Source organism: Puma concolor, chromosome D2, assembly GCF_028749965.1.
Source record: "Puma concolor isolate L17-30 chromosome D2, mPumCon1.1.hap2, whole genome shotgun sequence".
NCBI lineage: Eukaryota > Metazoa > Chordata > Mammalia > Carnivora > Felidae > Puma > Puma concolor.
In genome coordinates, this window is record NC_141677.1 from 74,157,773 (window position 1) to 74,172,434 (window position 14,662).

The window sequence follows — 14,662 nt, forward strand, 5'->3', positions numbered from 1 at the left end:
CCATTGTAAATTGAATCATGTCATCCCCTTATTAAAATCGTTCAATGACTTCATAATGAACATAACAAAACCTAAAGTCCTTAGTGTGGCCTTGTCACAATATAGCCTCTGACCATCTCCTTGATGTTATTTTCAGCCATGGTCCCCTCTTCACTATGCTGCCTCAAGCAATCCAAGCTTTTTTTTCCATTTGAGGACCTCTGTCTCTCTTTCCTTCTCCCCAAATTGTCTGCCAGCCCTTCTGCCTGCCTGTCTCCTGCCTAGGTGGAACATACCCTGCCCTTTAGATCTCGGTTGAAATGTTTGCTCAGAGAAGCCCTCCCTCTGTTATTTTTTAAAAATAACAACCTGTATTTTTCCTTTATAGCACGAATTCTGTTTTGTAATTACACACTTATGTGATTTATCTTGTTAGTATCTCTCTCTGCCATGTGCTCAACAAGAGGAGGGATCTTGTCTACTCAGTTTACCATTGCATACTCAGAATCCAAGACATCGGTACAGAGCTTGGCATATAGTAGGCATTAAATAAATAAATGAATAAATGATTCTAATAAATTATGAAAACTCTCCTCTACTTTTCCTTTCTCTGTGTTCATAGAGAATATGTTTGTAATTCTGTTATATCATTAATCATATTCTATGATAGTTATGTGTGTCAACCTATCCCACTTGACTGAGGATTCCCTCTACTTCCTGTTCATTTTTCGATCAGTCTCACATCTAGCACAATCAAGGGCACATGGTGTTCAATAAATGTTCCAGCGATTGAGTCTACATATAATTTTATTTTCACTACAAAGAAGATAAAGTCCTTCACCTATTTTGAATGTTATTTACAAAGGCATGGTATATTCCCACCACTGGGATAGCCCCATGGAATTCTTTTCTTCACTCCTGACTTTTACGAGTTTAACCCCCCCAGCCTTTCCCCAACACCCTCCTTTCTTTTTCGAAGGTGAGGACGAGCAACTCAGTCTGACTGGTGAGTTTGGCAAGGTAAGCTGGAGCTAGCCCCTTTCTTTGGCCTGTCTCTTTGGAAGGTGGCCTACCTCACATAGTGTATGTTCCACTCTGCTCCTCTGTCCCATAAGCTTCACAGTGATAGGACTACATAAGAGAAAGCTTATGGCATCCAGTTGTGCCTTTAATGGTATGTGTATTACCTTAGTCTAATTCTGGGGCTCAATATTAGTCAGTCCTTTGCTTGCAGATATAAGCCACATTCTCCAGTATCTGCCATATTCGTAGTAAATACGATATCTTCTGCTTTGCTTATTTCTCAATAGGGCAGAATTCAGTGAGGAAAGAAGAATGTTATATATTGGGCCCTTTCAAACTCCCAACAGAAAATATTTTTTTTTATTATTACCCAACACCAGGGTCAACAAAATACAGCTCTTGATCATGACTTTTTATTTGCTCCAAATAGTGACATGCCAGACAACTTGAAGCATTTCAGGCATTTTTCTTACCCACAAAACATATTTCTAGAAGGTTTTACATTTTTTTTATAACCAATATTTGTGCCTGTTTAATACAACAGGAAGTTTATTTCAGAAACAAAGCTGCAGAGTCAACAGCATGGGGCTGTCCTTCTGAACATTTGAAGATAGTGAGGCTTTGTGAAGAGATATCTGCAATGGAAACTGCACAAAAGTTAATATACACCTCCTACTGAGAGACTCTAAATGCATTTATATGAAGTAGTAAATCAGTGTTGTTGCCTTTTCAGTGAAAAAGCCATCCAGTTAAGTTGGATGTAGAGGTCACATTGATGGTCCTTCGATTTATAAGAAGGCATAAATACAGGATGGTATTCAGACACTCCCAACCTCTCTAAAAGATACACAGATAAATGTGTATATTTACACACATTTATATTTTTTATTTTACCAAATGTGTAGAGGTGTTTTTAAATTTTGAGAGTAGGTTATGTTGACTGAATCCAAAATTCAAACACTACAAAAACGTAAAACATCAAAGTCTTCTCTCTTATCACCTTACTCCAGAACCTCCCCCCCCCCAAACGTAACCATTGTTGAAAGTTTGACATGCATCCTTTCAGGGTTTATGTATCTCTGTGTATGTGTCTGTGTGCACACACACATGTCGTGTGTATTGTGTGTGTGTGTGTGTGTGTGTGTGTGTTTAGCACTTACTGGGCTGCAATTTGCTTTATTACTTAGCAAAATATTATGGACGTTTCCCATGTTTGTACTGATCAGTGTCATTCTTTTTTACTGCTAATGCATGGAGATGCCATATTTATGTAGCCTTTCTCCCTCTGATGGGTGTACAAGAGTTTTTAAAGTTTCATAGTTGAAGACATTTTTATACATGTATCCCTAAATACCTAAGGGGGTGTATCTATAGCATTATTTAGGATAAGCATTATTGGGGCACCTGGATGGCTTAGTTGATAAAGCGACTGGCTCTTGATTTCAGCTCAGGTCATGATCTCACAGTTTATGAGTTCAAGCCCCTCATTGTCTCTATGCTGACAAGCACAGAGCCTGCTTGGGATCTGTTCCTCTCTCTCTCTCTCTCTCTCTCTCTCTCTCTCTCTCTCTCTCAAAAATAAACATTAAAAAAAAAAAACAGAATAAGCGTTATTTAGTAGAGTAACAGGAATTGTTATTCAGGTGACACTGAGAAAATAATGCACATGTATTTTGCAGTAGTCTGTGTTATCAATAAAAATGAACTCTATGTGGGTAAGTATAACAAGATCTCAACAGTAAAGTTTCTGGAAAATACTAGTCAAATAATTATATATCTATAGCCAATCCATACCATCTCTCTCTCTCTCTCTCTCTCTCTCTCTCTCTCTTTCTCTCTCTCTTTAGCATTTATAAAAAAATGAAAATCTCCATTTAATTCCAGGATTATTCTTAGCTATGTTGAATATTTCTGTTGACTCTGCATCTTTTCTAGTAAAAGTTCATCATTTATTCACTAACAGAAGTGTCTCTACAGCATTGATTATGTAGCCTTCAAGCTAATAGAAATCTCCTGTTTTGTGAACTCTTGGCACATTCTATAGTTATTAAAGCTTCTAAGTAAATACAAGGGAAACTTTGATGACAGAGTCAATTGATTATTTTAAACATTATATTCTGATATAAATGTGACTATTCGTAAATGTTCCTAAACTTTGAAATAATTTTGCCTATTTATTGTACAAGCCGTGTATAATGTTACAATAATCATTTTCAAAAATCATTGGTGTCTTTGAAGGAAAACAGATTTTTTTTTCCGTTTTCACATGTTACTTTTACGAATAACCCCTTTTGGCATGGGGGTAAGGAAGGTGATAGAAAGTATGTGGTTAAAGAAGATGCCTAATTCAGCTCGCCCAGGATTTGCAATAATAGCCGCTGGCAGGACCCCACTGTCTTTCACCTCCTCCTCAACAGATCTCTCTGGTTCAGACTGACACACCTGTGAAGGTTCGTAACTGTCTGCTTGTGGCCTGGACTGAAGAAAGGATAATTAGGACACCAAAACCCTGATTTCACACATTCAACTTTGAAGCCTATTTTCAGAAATAAATTGTACATGAGAGAGGATGACCTACATGTCTTAAAAAATAGTATGTGTTTAAGTGGCGCTAAAATAATTTTCATATGAGTTAATATACAGAAGGAATACTAAGACAGTCAAGCCAAGGAAACACTAGCAAAAAGTAGACAGAACTACTTGGTAAACCTCTGGTGTGATCAAGGAAACCAAAATGTGTAAGATTAATAGACTTAGCATGTAAGATTTAAAATTTCATGTGTCAAAAAAGTCAGCATCATGAGATGATAAACTGGGAGAAATTTATAGTAATTATGACAAACAACAGATAACAGCTTACCACATAATCAGCTGATGAAAAATCAGTCAGAAAACACTAAAGTCGATAGTTTTATTCATGTATTTATACACCAAACATGCATAGAATGCATACTTTGTATCATACACTATACAAGTTAGTAGGGATAACAGGGCAAATAAGTCAAATAGTAATGCAGTTATACTGCTTACCAATTAAATGCAAATTGAAGCCAGTAAATACAATTTTTCTATCAAATTTTGAAAGCCATTCTTAAATGACCATACCAAAATTGACAAGAGTATGGTATGGAGATAATACATTGCTGTGGCAGTATTCATTGCATATGTTTGGAATGCAATTTTATGTACATAAAATAAATCATTGTAAGCACTTAAAAATATTTATGCCGTTTAATCTAAGAGTCCACCTCTGAGCTCTGTCTTAAGGAAAACAATTCTAAGTACAGAAGAAACTTTATGTACAAAGGTGTGCATAGAAATGTCATTTATGGTAGAAAAACGTAGAAAACAACTTATAAATGAATGATTAAGTTAACTCTGATGTAGCCACTTGGATCACTACATGTTTTTCTTATATGGTATGAACTGGCATGTGTAATTAACTGGGGGAAATGTAAGTAAGAACATTGAGCCAAAGAAAAAACTAGGAAGTAAGTGTACATAGTCCCTATTATAGGGAAACAAAAGAGCATGATGAAATATACCTAAATTTTAGTGTCGTTTGAGTTTGTGTACTAGGACTTTGGGTGAAGTTTTTCCTTCTTTCCACTTTAATAGTACTTGTGTACAGTTCTATAGCTTAAAAGAGTGTTCTTCCAGTAAAGGCTTTTCTTTAGCACTCGGAAGTAACACAAAAATTGGAATGGCGCAGGAAATCATAAAAATACATGGAACATAAGTTTTGCAAAGCCAACTAGCAATATTGGCCCATCCTTGTCATTATTTGATGATTCAGAGAAAGGTGACAATAACCAATGCAAACTGCCCTTAGTTATTGTGCAGCAGGTGAAGGAAGTCCTTCTTGACTCCTATAGGCAATCAGTCTATGCACTGAAGCATGAGATCTGCTTACCATTATATGGCTTTGGCTAGCTGCAAATGTATTAATATTCATACCATTATTATCTAGCCTCTTTTAAAGCTAGCAACAGCAATTTTTTCTTTAAGTGCAGATCTAAATTCTACAGCTTGATTATATGCTGAATAGTGAAATACTTCCTATAATTTGCTCTAACTGCCCTCCTTAATTTCAGTAGTCTCTCATTTTTATTGTTAGCTAACTGAAAGGGAAAGTGGTCACTGCCCAGTTCTGATGGGCATAAACAATCTTAGAGAACCTGCAGTCCGTTTGAACTGAAAAGAGGGAGGAGCAAGTATGGATGGTATGATGGGAAGAAAGATCTCTACTATTTTATTTGAAAAGATAAATATATTCAAATGAGGTCTGAAGTACATTTTAGAGCAGTCTCCACAGTACATTGTAACTCTCCATTCAGTTTTCCACTTTTTAAAAATATTCATTATAAGGCTTTTATGCTTGTGTAAACATCTAATGCTCAAAAATTAATAACTTGTTCTATCTTTCCTATGTAAGCATTCCTTCAGGATTCCTATTTACTATTAAATTCATAGGGGCGCCTGGGTGGCGCAGTCGGTTAAGCATCCAACTTCAGCCAGGTCACGATCTCGCAGTCCGTGAGTTCGAGCCCCGCGTCAGGCTCTGGGCTGATGGCTCAGAGCCTGGAGCCTGTTTCCGATTCTGTGTCTCCCTCTCTCTCTGCCCCTCCCCCGTTCCTGCTCTCTCTCTGTCCCAAAAATAAATAAATGTTGAAAAAAAAATTTTTAAAAATAAATAAATAAATAAATAAATTCATAGAAGTTCAGAACAGAATGAAGTTCACATATATAGGGTATTGTTTCCTTTTCCATCCCTACAATTATGTTTTTCTTCCCTAACTATGTGTAAGTTATGAAGTATAATAATATAATAGGCGCCTGTGAACTAAACTAGACCTTGCATTTAGCCATGGCTCCTCCTTCATTCCATACCCTTCCTTACTCCACATGTAATTGCTGTCCTACACTGTGTTTCATTTCCTTGTGTGTGTGTGTGTGTGTGTGTGTGTGTGTGTGTGTGTGTGATGGCATTTAGTGATATGGCATTTAGTCCATTTTCTTATATATAATTTTCTTTGTTACCTTATGATTTATTTAAATTTATGCCATACATTTATATATATGTCTGCATATTGTTTATTTTTGTTTATATTTGAGTTATGTAAAAATGGTATGATACTGTTTTTATTCAACTTCGTTTCTAAAACTCACCTATGTTGTTGAGTGTAGATATGTGAATATATCACAACTTTCTTTTCTCTTTTTTTTGTTTTTTAATATTTTATTTATTTTTGGTAGAGACACAGCACAAGTGGGGGAGGGGCAGAGAGAGAAGGAGACACAGAATCCGAAGCAGGCTCCAGGCTCCGAGCTGTGAACACAGAGCCTGATGCGGGGCTCAAACTCACAAACTCAAGACCGTGACAGCCGAAGTCAGACGCTTAACCGACCGAGCCACCCAGGCGCCACTCTTTTCTCTCTTCAATGCACATTTGGGTTGCTTCGAGTTTTTGTTTTCACTGGCAGTGCTCAGGTGATCATCCTGGTGCACACGCATAAGAGTTAAAGTTTTACTCCTGGCAGAACTGCTGCATATAAGGCACATGAATGTTGAACTTTACATGATAACAACAAACTATTTTTCCAAAGTGATTAAACTCGTTTGTATTTCCATTAGCACATGATAAAATTTCTCACTGATCTCCAACTTCTTCAATACTTTATTTTCAGACTTACTAACTTTTGCCAATCTCAGGGACATAAGATGGCATTTTGTGGTCTTGATCTGCATTGCCCTACCATGTATGTCATTGAGCTTCTTTTCATATGTTAATAGACCATGTGTTTTCTTTTCTGTAAAATGCTTCATACTTATTTTGCTACTGGGTTTTTGAGTATTTGTCTTTTACTGGTTTCTAGAAGTTTTTTATTTTATATTTTTTAATAATTTTGGATTCTGTCTATTACACATTGAAGATATCTTCTCCCAACTTATGAAGCTTTTTGTTTTTGCTTTGTGTTTTGGAGTTCTTTATATTGTTGTGCTTTACTGGAGTTCCTACTTTTGCTGTGGTTTAAATTATCAGTCATTTTTTGTTGTGGTTAGCATTTTTGTGTCTTGTTCTAGAACTCTTTCCCCATCTAAGATCGGAAGGATATTGTCCTATATTTTTTCTAACAATTTGTAAGGTTTGCCTTTCACATTTAAGTCTTTAGTTTATATGAAATTGATTCTATGTGTATAACAAGATCCATTTTTATTTTTTTGCACATGGATAACCACTTGTCCCAGCAACATTTATTGGATGCTTTCTTCTTCCTCTAGTGATCTACAGTGTCACATCTTTTATTAAAAATAATAAAATATGGGGCGCCTGGGTGGCGCAGTCAGTTAAGCGTCCGACTTCAGCCAGGTCACGATCTCGCGGTCCGTGAGTTCAAGCCCCGCGTCAGGCTCTGGGCTGATGGCTTGGAGCCTGGAGCCTGTTTCCGATTCTGTGTCTCCCTCTCTCTCTGCCCCTCCCCCGTTCATGCTCTGTCTCTCTCTGTCCCAAAAATAAATAAAAAACGTTGAAAAAAATTTTTTTTTTAAAAATAAAAAAATAATAAAATAACATGGATATATTTCATATTATACTTTCTCTTCTGTTTCATTGGTCAGTTTGTTGATTTCTGCATAAGACTGTGTTAATTACTACTAAATGCATACTATTCCATTTTAACTATTTAATTACTTGATAAGGAGTCATGATACAAGGTATGACACCCCCTTTGTCTTTTTTGGTCTTCGTCAGGAGCATGTTGGCTATACTTGGCTGTTTACTTTTTATGTACATTTCTTTTTTTTAATGTTTTTATTTTATTATTTATTTTGAGAGAGTGTGCATGTGTGAGCGGAAGAGGGGTAAAGAGAGAAAAAGACAAAGAATTCCAACCAGGCTCTGTGCTGAGAGTGTGGGGCCTGACATAGGGCTTCTCCCCAGGAACCTTGAGATCATGACCTGAGCTGAAATCAAGAGTAGGATGCTACGGGGCTTCTAGGTGGTTCATTCGATTAAGTGTCCCATTGGCTCGGGTCATGATGATCGCAGTTCCTGAGATTGAGCCTTGCCTTGTGTGGGATTTCCTCTCTCTCTCTCTCTCTCTCTCCCCCCCTCCCTCCCCTGCTTGCCCATTTTCTCTCAAAATAAATAAAAAACGTAAAAAAAAGAGTAGGACATTTAACACACTGAACCACCCAGCCCAGGTGTCCTTATATACAGTTCTGAATAAACTTATCATATCCATGAAAATCTGTTGTGATTTTGGTTACAGTTGTACTTACTATCATAGTTACTTTTGAGAGACTGTATGTCTTTATTAAACTGAGATTTCCTGTCTATGAACTTAGGATACCTCAATTTGTTTTTCTAATATCTTTTAATAAAACTTTAGAATTTTCTGTTTGTCGATCTTGCACATCATTGGTAAGTTTTAATTTTAGGTACCTTGCAGTGTTGGATGCTGTTGAAAATGGTGGTTTTAATTTAAGTGACATGTTCTAATTGTTTATTGCTGGTGCATGGAAATATAACAGATTTTTGTGTTTTGACTTTATGACCGCTATCTTTGCTAAGCTCTGTTTCTTAAGAGAATTATTTTAGAAGATTTAAAGCACATACAAAGGTAAAAAAGAAAAATATAATGAATCTTATGTACTGATCACTCAACTTTAACAGTTATCAATTTATGGCCAGTCATGTTTCATCTATGTCTCCACTTGTTTTTCTTCTGTATTACTTGAAGCAAATCATATACATCATATCATTATTATATATTTATCTCAGTATGTCTCTTAAGAAATAACTTTTAAAAACCATGGAGTCCATTATTACACATAAAATAATAGCAATTGAACAAATAATAATTAACTGATATCAAATATCTAGTCAGTATTCACACTTACAATTTATAGGTGTCAGTTTTTTGTTTGTCTGTATTATGTTCTAGATAAGGTCTACATATGACAGTGACCTGATGTCTTTTAAATCTCTTTTAATCTTGAAGCTCCCCTATTTCCTTTTATTTTTTAAACTTGTAATTTATTTGTTGAGGAAATTAAGATTTAAGCACATTTTTTAACATTTATTTATTTTTGAGAGATAGAGACAGAGCATGGGTGGGGGAGGGTCAGAGAGAGAGGCAGACACAGAATCTGCAGCAGGCTCCAGGCTCTGAGATGTCAGAGCCTGATGTGGGGCTTGAACCCATGAGCTGTGAGATCATGACCTGAGCTGAAGTCCGATGCTTATCCGACTGAGCCACCCAGGCACCCTAAGGAAATTACATTTTTTATCCTGTAGAGTTTCCCACAATTTGGATGTAGTTGATTATGTTCCCATTGTATGGTTAAATGTATTTGTTTGACCTAATATATTTTTTGGAAATTGGTAATTGGATCTAAAAGCTTGATCAAATTTAGGTTGAGATTTTTTGGCAAAGCTATAGCATAGATGGAATGTTTTCCCATCAGGAGGCCTTGTGCCTCTTGTTTTTTGAGTGTTAGTGGCCATCAATGTTCAGTTTCTCCAGACTTTCTAATTCCGCCCCCCACCCCACCCCCAATGGCCTAGACTAAATTATGCTTCAGAAGCAAACAACCCTTAAACCTCAGTGATGTGCAGTGAGTGTTTATTTCTTAATCACACTACATGTTCATTGGGAGTTAGCCACACTTCTCCTCATCTTCATTCTGCAACCAAATATGAAGAAGCAGCCCCTATGGCATATGGTCATAATCTTTGTCAATACTTGTTGCTTGTTTTACATTTTAGCTATTCTGATGTGTGTCAAGCATTTCATTGTGTTTTTCTTTTCTGTTTCTTTGATAACTAACAAAGTTGAGCACATTTTGTGGATAATCTGGTAGAGGTGTGTGTATGGGTGTGTGTGTGTGTGTGTGTGTGTGTGTGTGTGTGTGTGCGCGCGCGCACTTGTATGCCCATTTTCCATTGTGTTGTCTTTTTCTTATTGACTTGTACTTCTTCATATATTACGGATATACTGTATTATTTATTGTGTCTTCTAACTTTTACTTGCCTTCTTGGACGCTGGGTGATCTCTGATTTTGAGCTCATGGTTTCCTCTTAATCTGTGGGAGGCCTGTAGGTCTAAATATGTTCAACTTTCCTTCCAAGAGGGTTTTCTTTTGCTTCTCCTAGTGTCCAGGGAATGCCACTGGCCTAGGACCCCTTCAGACTTTCCTTAAGGGTTGGAGCTCAGCAGAGGTTCGAGTTGATCTAGTCTCTGCATCTTGGGGCTGGCCCAACTGGCTTAGGTTTGTGACATCAGGATTGCTCTTGGTATCCGCCCTTAGGTTGGCCTCACCTGCCCCGGCTGCCCTTGCTCTCTACCTCTCCAACTGCCATTCATGGCTTTTGCTTATGTTTTTCTTTTTGGAAGTCTGTAATGCTAGAAATAGAAGACTTTTCACTATTTTTTACATGAAATACAGACATAAAATATTTTTTAAATTTCAGAATATTCTAAGGATTAAAGACTTAACTGGAAGAAAGAAGTATTGCTTTCTTACTCTAAAATTAAAATATATTCTAATTACATGTGTGTACTATAAAGTTAATGTTTAATTTTAGTGCAAGAAGAAATCTCAGAGGTCAATTTTTTCTGTAATTAAATTTTTCAGGTTAGGTTCAGAGAGGCGAAATGAGTTAGCCAAGTTATTCAGCTTGTTAGTGGCCAGGACTAATACAGAGCTCTTCAGACAGTACTGTATTTTTCCCACTAAGCTGCGATGCTCTTTTAACTAACATAAAATTGCCTATTATGCATTTAGTCTGCCTTTTTCTTTATGGAAGCTTTTTTTTCTTCTGCAAATTTTATATAGTCTTTAGAGAATTAAAATTTCTTTCCAAACTCTTTAGTGTTAAACTCAAATCTGCCATTATCCATATAACCAGAACTTACTGTAAAAGTTTATTGCTGAACTCATAGCATGAATTTTTCCTTTAAAACAGACTTAAGAAAGAATTAGAACTTTGTAAGGAAGACAACATGCAAACTGCTTATGAAGCTCTCCAAACAGAAATAGAATTTCTGGAGTTGGTAAGCCACCAAGTGATTCTTTAACTTCTGTCCAGTATTATTGTACCCATTGGCGAGAATGGGTGTGCCGGGAGACATATCGTCAATCTAGTGGTTTGCCCTTCACATGGATTTTCACTAGATACAAAAATTAAAACTGCACCAGCGAACCAGGCTAAATTCAGGATCTAAGTCAGTGAAGTCTTTTGAGTTCCTGGAGAGTTAGGTGCTACATAAAGCAAGTTCTCTTCAAAGCGAATACATACAATTTCAAACTAAGTTTCAAAAAAATTCAAACCTGACCTCACAACATTCCCTTGACTGAAACAGTTGTTAGAGGATTAATGCACTGAAGGATTTTAACTATCATAATGCTTAAAAGCTTTTTGTTTTTGATAGGCACAAATTATACTTTTATTATATTTGATCTTAAAACTTTTTTATTACAGATTTTTATGATCTCAAGAACTTTGGATTCAATTATTGGAAACTTATTTTTGGATTGTGTGGGAGCACTTTAAATTGCTTTTAACCTCTTTGGTTGTTTATAAAATGAATGCAGTATTTGCCATGCTCTATTTTAATGGAAGACATATATAGCTAGCTTTAGAATATGTTAAAATGTCATTTTAATTTATTACATTACATTTTGTTTCATATTTATTTTCTGTAAACATTTCTTTTAAAAGTGTTCCAATAGCTTATGTTAAAATTTAAATTTTTTATGAAAATTTTCAAAAATAAAATTGAGAAAAGCCCATTTATTGTTGTGCTAAATTTACATGAACTTTATGGAATTCCTTCAATAAGAATTTCATTTTTCCTCATGAAAAATTATTATATTTTTCTTTTCAGACATTGGCACAGAAAGATCTTCAGGAAAACAAATAATTTGTGGACAATTGACCAAAGCTATCCAAGGTTTGATCAAAGCACCTTAAAATCAAATCCTGTGATGGATACACGAACAGTGCCCATTATAACAGATTTTTGTGGAAAACGTGAGGTTCTGAATGTTCAAAGTTGTTGATATCTAGAATTGGCATATTACCATTTTTAAAATGTAATGTCTTGTTACTTGCTGGAACTTTAAAGCTTCTTATGGGATTTGATTTTGTTTCTAAAGGAAGAAAAAGGGACAGGTGGATATTGTGCTCTCTGCTTCTTATCTCTCCTGACCCTTAAGCTGATCTGTACTTTGTGATGTTCATTCTTTATTGCAGTTTACCTTGGGTCTGGTCAAACACCGGTGGGGAGAAACGATCAGATTATTGATCCCATTTTGTCGGTGCCATTTCCCTCAACAAAGATGCTCACTTTCATTTTAATCCTTCTCTAATCTTTAAAATGTCTGTTGACAGAAGTCTTCTGAGGCCTTTCATCTGCAAAAGCCAGTTTTCTCCCCTTTTCTCTAGATATTTTTGTAGAGTTAAGTCTGGGGCTCCCGCGGCCATTTCCCAGCGTTTTGTGCCTGCTGTCCTCTTCCCAGTGCCGGTGTTGGTTAGAATGAAGTAAGTCATCCACCTGGGGAGGTGCATGATCTCCTTATGGCCATCAGGATTCATTTCGCTGATGGACTGAAACATCGCAACTAAAACTCACGTTTGGATCAAACATGGTATTTCCACCAAATTTGCAGCAACACATAGCTTCCTACAGTTAGCAATCCCGCCTAGGAAGGTGTATTTTTCACTAGTTTCTAAAAAAAAGTGGATGGAAATTGTCCAACGATGCCCTAAACTGTGGTGAATCAGGGAGGGGAACAAAACCTATTTGGGGATATATTGCAAAGTTCGGAGTACAAATGTTAGAATCATGTTTTCTTTTGCGGCTGTAGTTGAATTAGTTTAACATCAAATATGAGATGTTTACAGATGTCTTCTATCTACCGACAGTGAGGTGGGCTAGTTTCAGGGCAAGTCCTATTTTGGTATAGTTTTCTGTGTATGTTGTTTTGTACTCTTATTTTTTTTAATTAGTGAAGTTAAAATTCTCCTTTGAGATGTGTAGCAGTTGCCATCTGTTTAAGTAATTTGCATTTTCAGAAGTGATTTCTTATTTTGATTCCTTAAATATTTGATAGTAAATTATTTTTGCTTAAGAAGAAAAAAATTAATGGTACCAGGGAGTTGCTCCCTATTTTATATGCAAATATAAAGCGGAAAGTGGTTATTGGGATTAGTCGTGACTTCAGTTTTGTCTTATTTTAGTCCATTTATCTATCTAAATTCTAAGTCTCATGAATATCTACTTATTAAATGTGTATTCTATTATTAATATGCAGATTGAGCTTACACATAAAGCCTCTTACACTTACCAATAATTTTTGTTCATTATTGGTTTTGTAGCTAAATATTAATGTAAACTACAGATATGCCACTTATTTGCATGACTAACATGCAATGACATATACGCAGAATAAACTCTTACTGATACAACTATCTTTTCATATGTGTATCATCCAGAATATCAAGATTAAATATTCACTAATGGAATCAGGATTCATATGAACTGAATTTGAGAAAAAATGGAAGATGCAGTATTTTCATTATTTCAGAATGCTTAAAATGCATACTTTAAGATTTAAGGTAATTTTCAAACGATCAAATGAATATTTTAGTGTTACATGTTAGAGTAATTCAAAGCACTACCCATGTGATTCCAGACAAAATAACTGGGACTTCTAGAATCAATGTAATCAAAGGAAGAGTTTTACCAAACAAAGGAAATACAACAATCAATAGAAATCACAGTGTACTAAACTGAACTGTACTGTCAAAGTAAAATATCAGTAGTAGATTTGGTCAGTTTTTAGTTTTTTTAAGAATTAGTATTCATAAACCTCGTAAGTAGGATAAATAACTGAAATTTCTGGGTAAAAATGTGTCTCAGACTGACTTTAATTATTCTGGAAGCAAGACTTTGGCTATACAGAAAGGCAGTTTTTAAATGAATGCTCATTCACTAAGTGAATTCACTAAATTTTCCTTGTACTGATCTATAACCAAAGCTCAAATTAACCCAGAGTAACAGTGATCCTGCTCCAAGGTTCTGGGCACGCCACCATAGTTCTTTACTGTGACAGAAGTTCTTCCAGAAGCAACTTTTTCATTCTCAGCTCTCTGTTGGGGATAATACGAGGATGTATAGATACTTTGCTGCATATTTTTCCTGCTGATTAATGGCACTATTTGGCTAGGGGAAAAACAGCCACAAAATTATAGTATGTGGAGCGTGACCACTAGACTAGAAATTCCTTTTTTCCTTCCCTGGCCTAATTATTGAAACGGAAGGAAAAAAATCAAAGAAAAGGAAAAGCTTTAAGGTATGGAGAGTCAAGAAGATTTCTGTAGTACTCATTGTTTTATCAATAGCAGTGTTTTCTCTTATAAGAGAAACAAAAATTGAGGAGTACTTTGCTTGTCTTTTTCTCCTTGAACCTTGAAAAACTATGATGAAATGGTTAAAAGTCCTAAATAAGGTTCAAGTCCTAGAATTATGATGAACTGCAATCTAGAAATGTCTTAAAACAGAGGCAATTGGGATTGGTAATTTATTGTAGAGTGGATATTATACTGTGAGAAAATCTACTGAGTCTCTTACCAGAAGGGTAATTCAGCTG

General features: G+C 35.8%; 1 protein-coding gene across 1 annotated transcript in view; it reads left to right on the forward strand.

Moving 5' to 3' along the window:
- CCDC172 (coiled-coil domain containing 172) overlaps nucleotides 1-13,218 on the forward strand; it is a 60,170-nt gene extending 46,952 nt beyond the window's left edge. The window contains exons 8-9 of the mRNA XM_025918406.2: nucleotides 10,974-11,061; nucleotides 11,896-13,218. Of these exons, the coding sequence (XP_025774191.2) occupies nucleotides 10,974-11,061; nucleotides 11,896-11,931 (124 nt within the window). The 3' untranslated portion in view covers nucleotides 11,932-13,218. The remainder of the gene's footprint in view (nucleotides 1-10,973; nucleotides 11,062-11,895) is intronic.
- The last annotated feature ends 1,444 nt before the right edge of the window (nucleotides 13,219-14,662 follow it).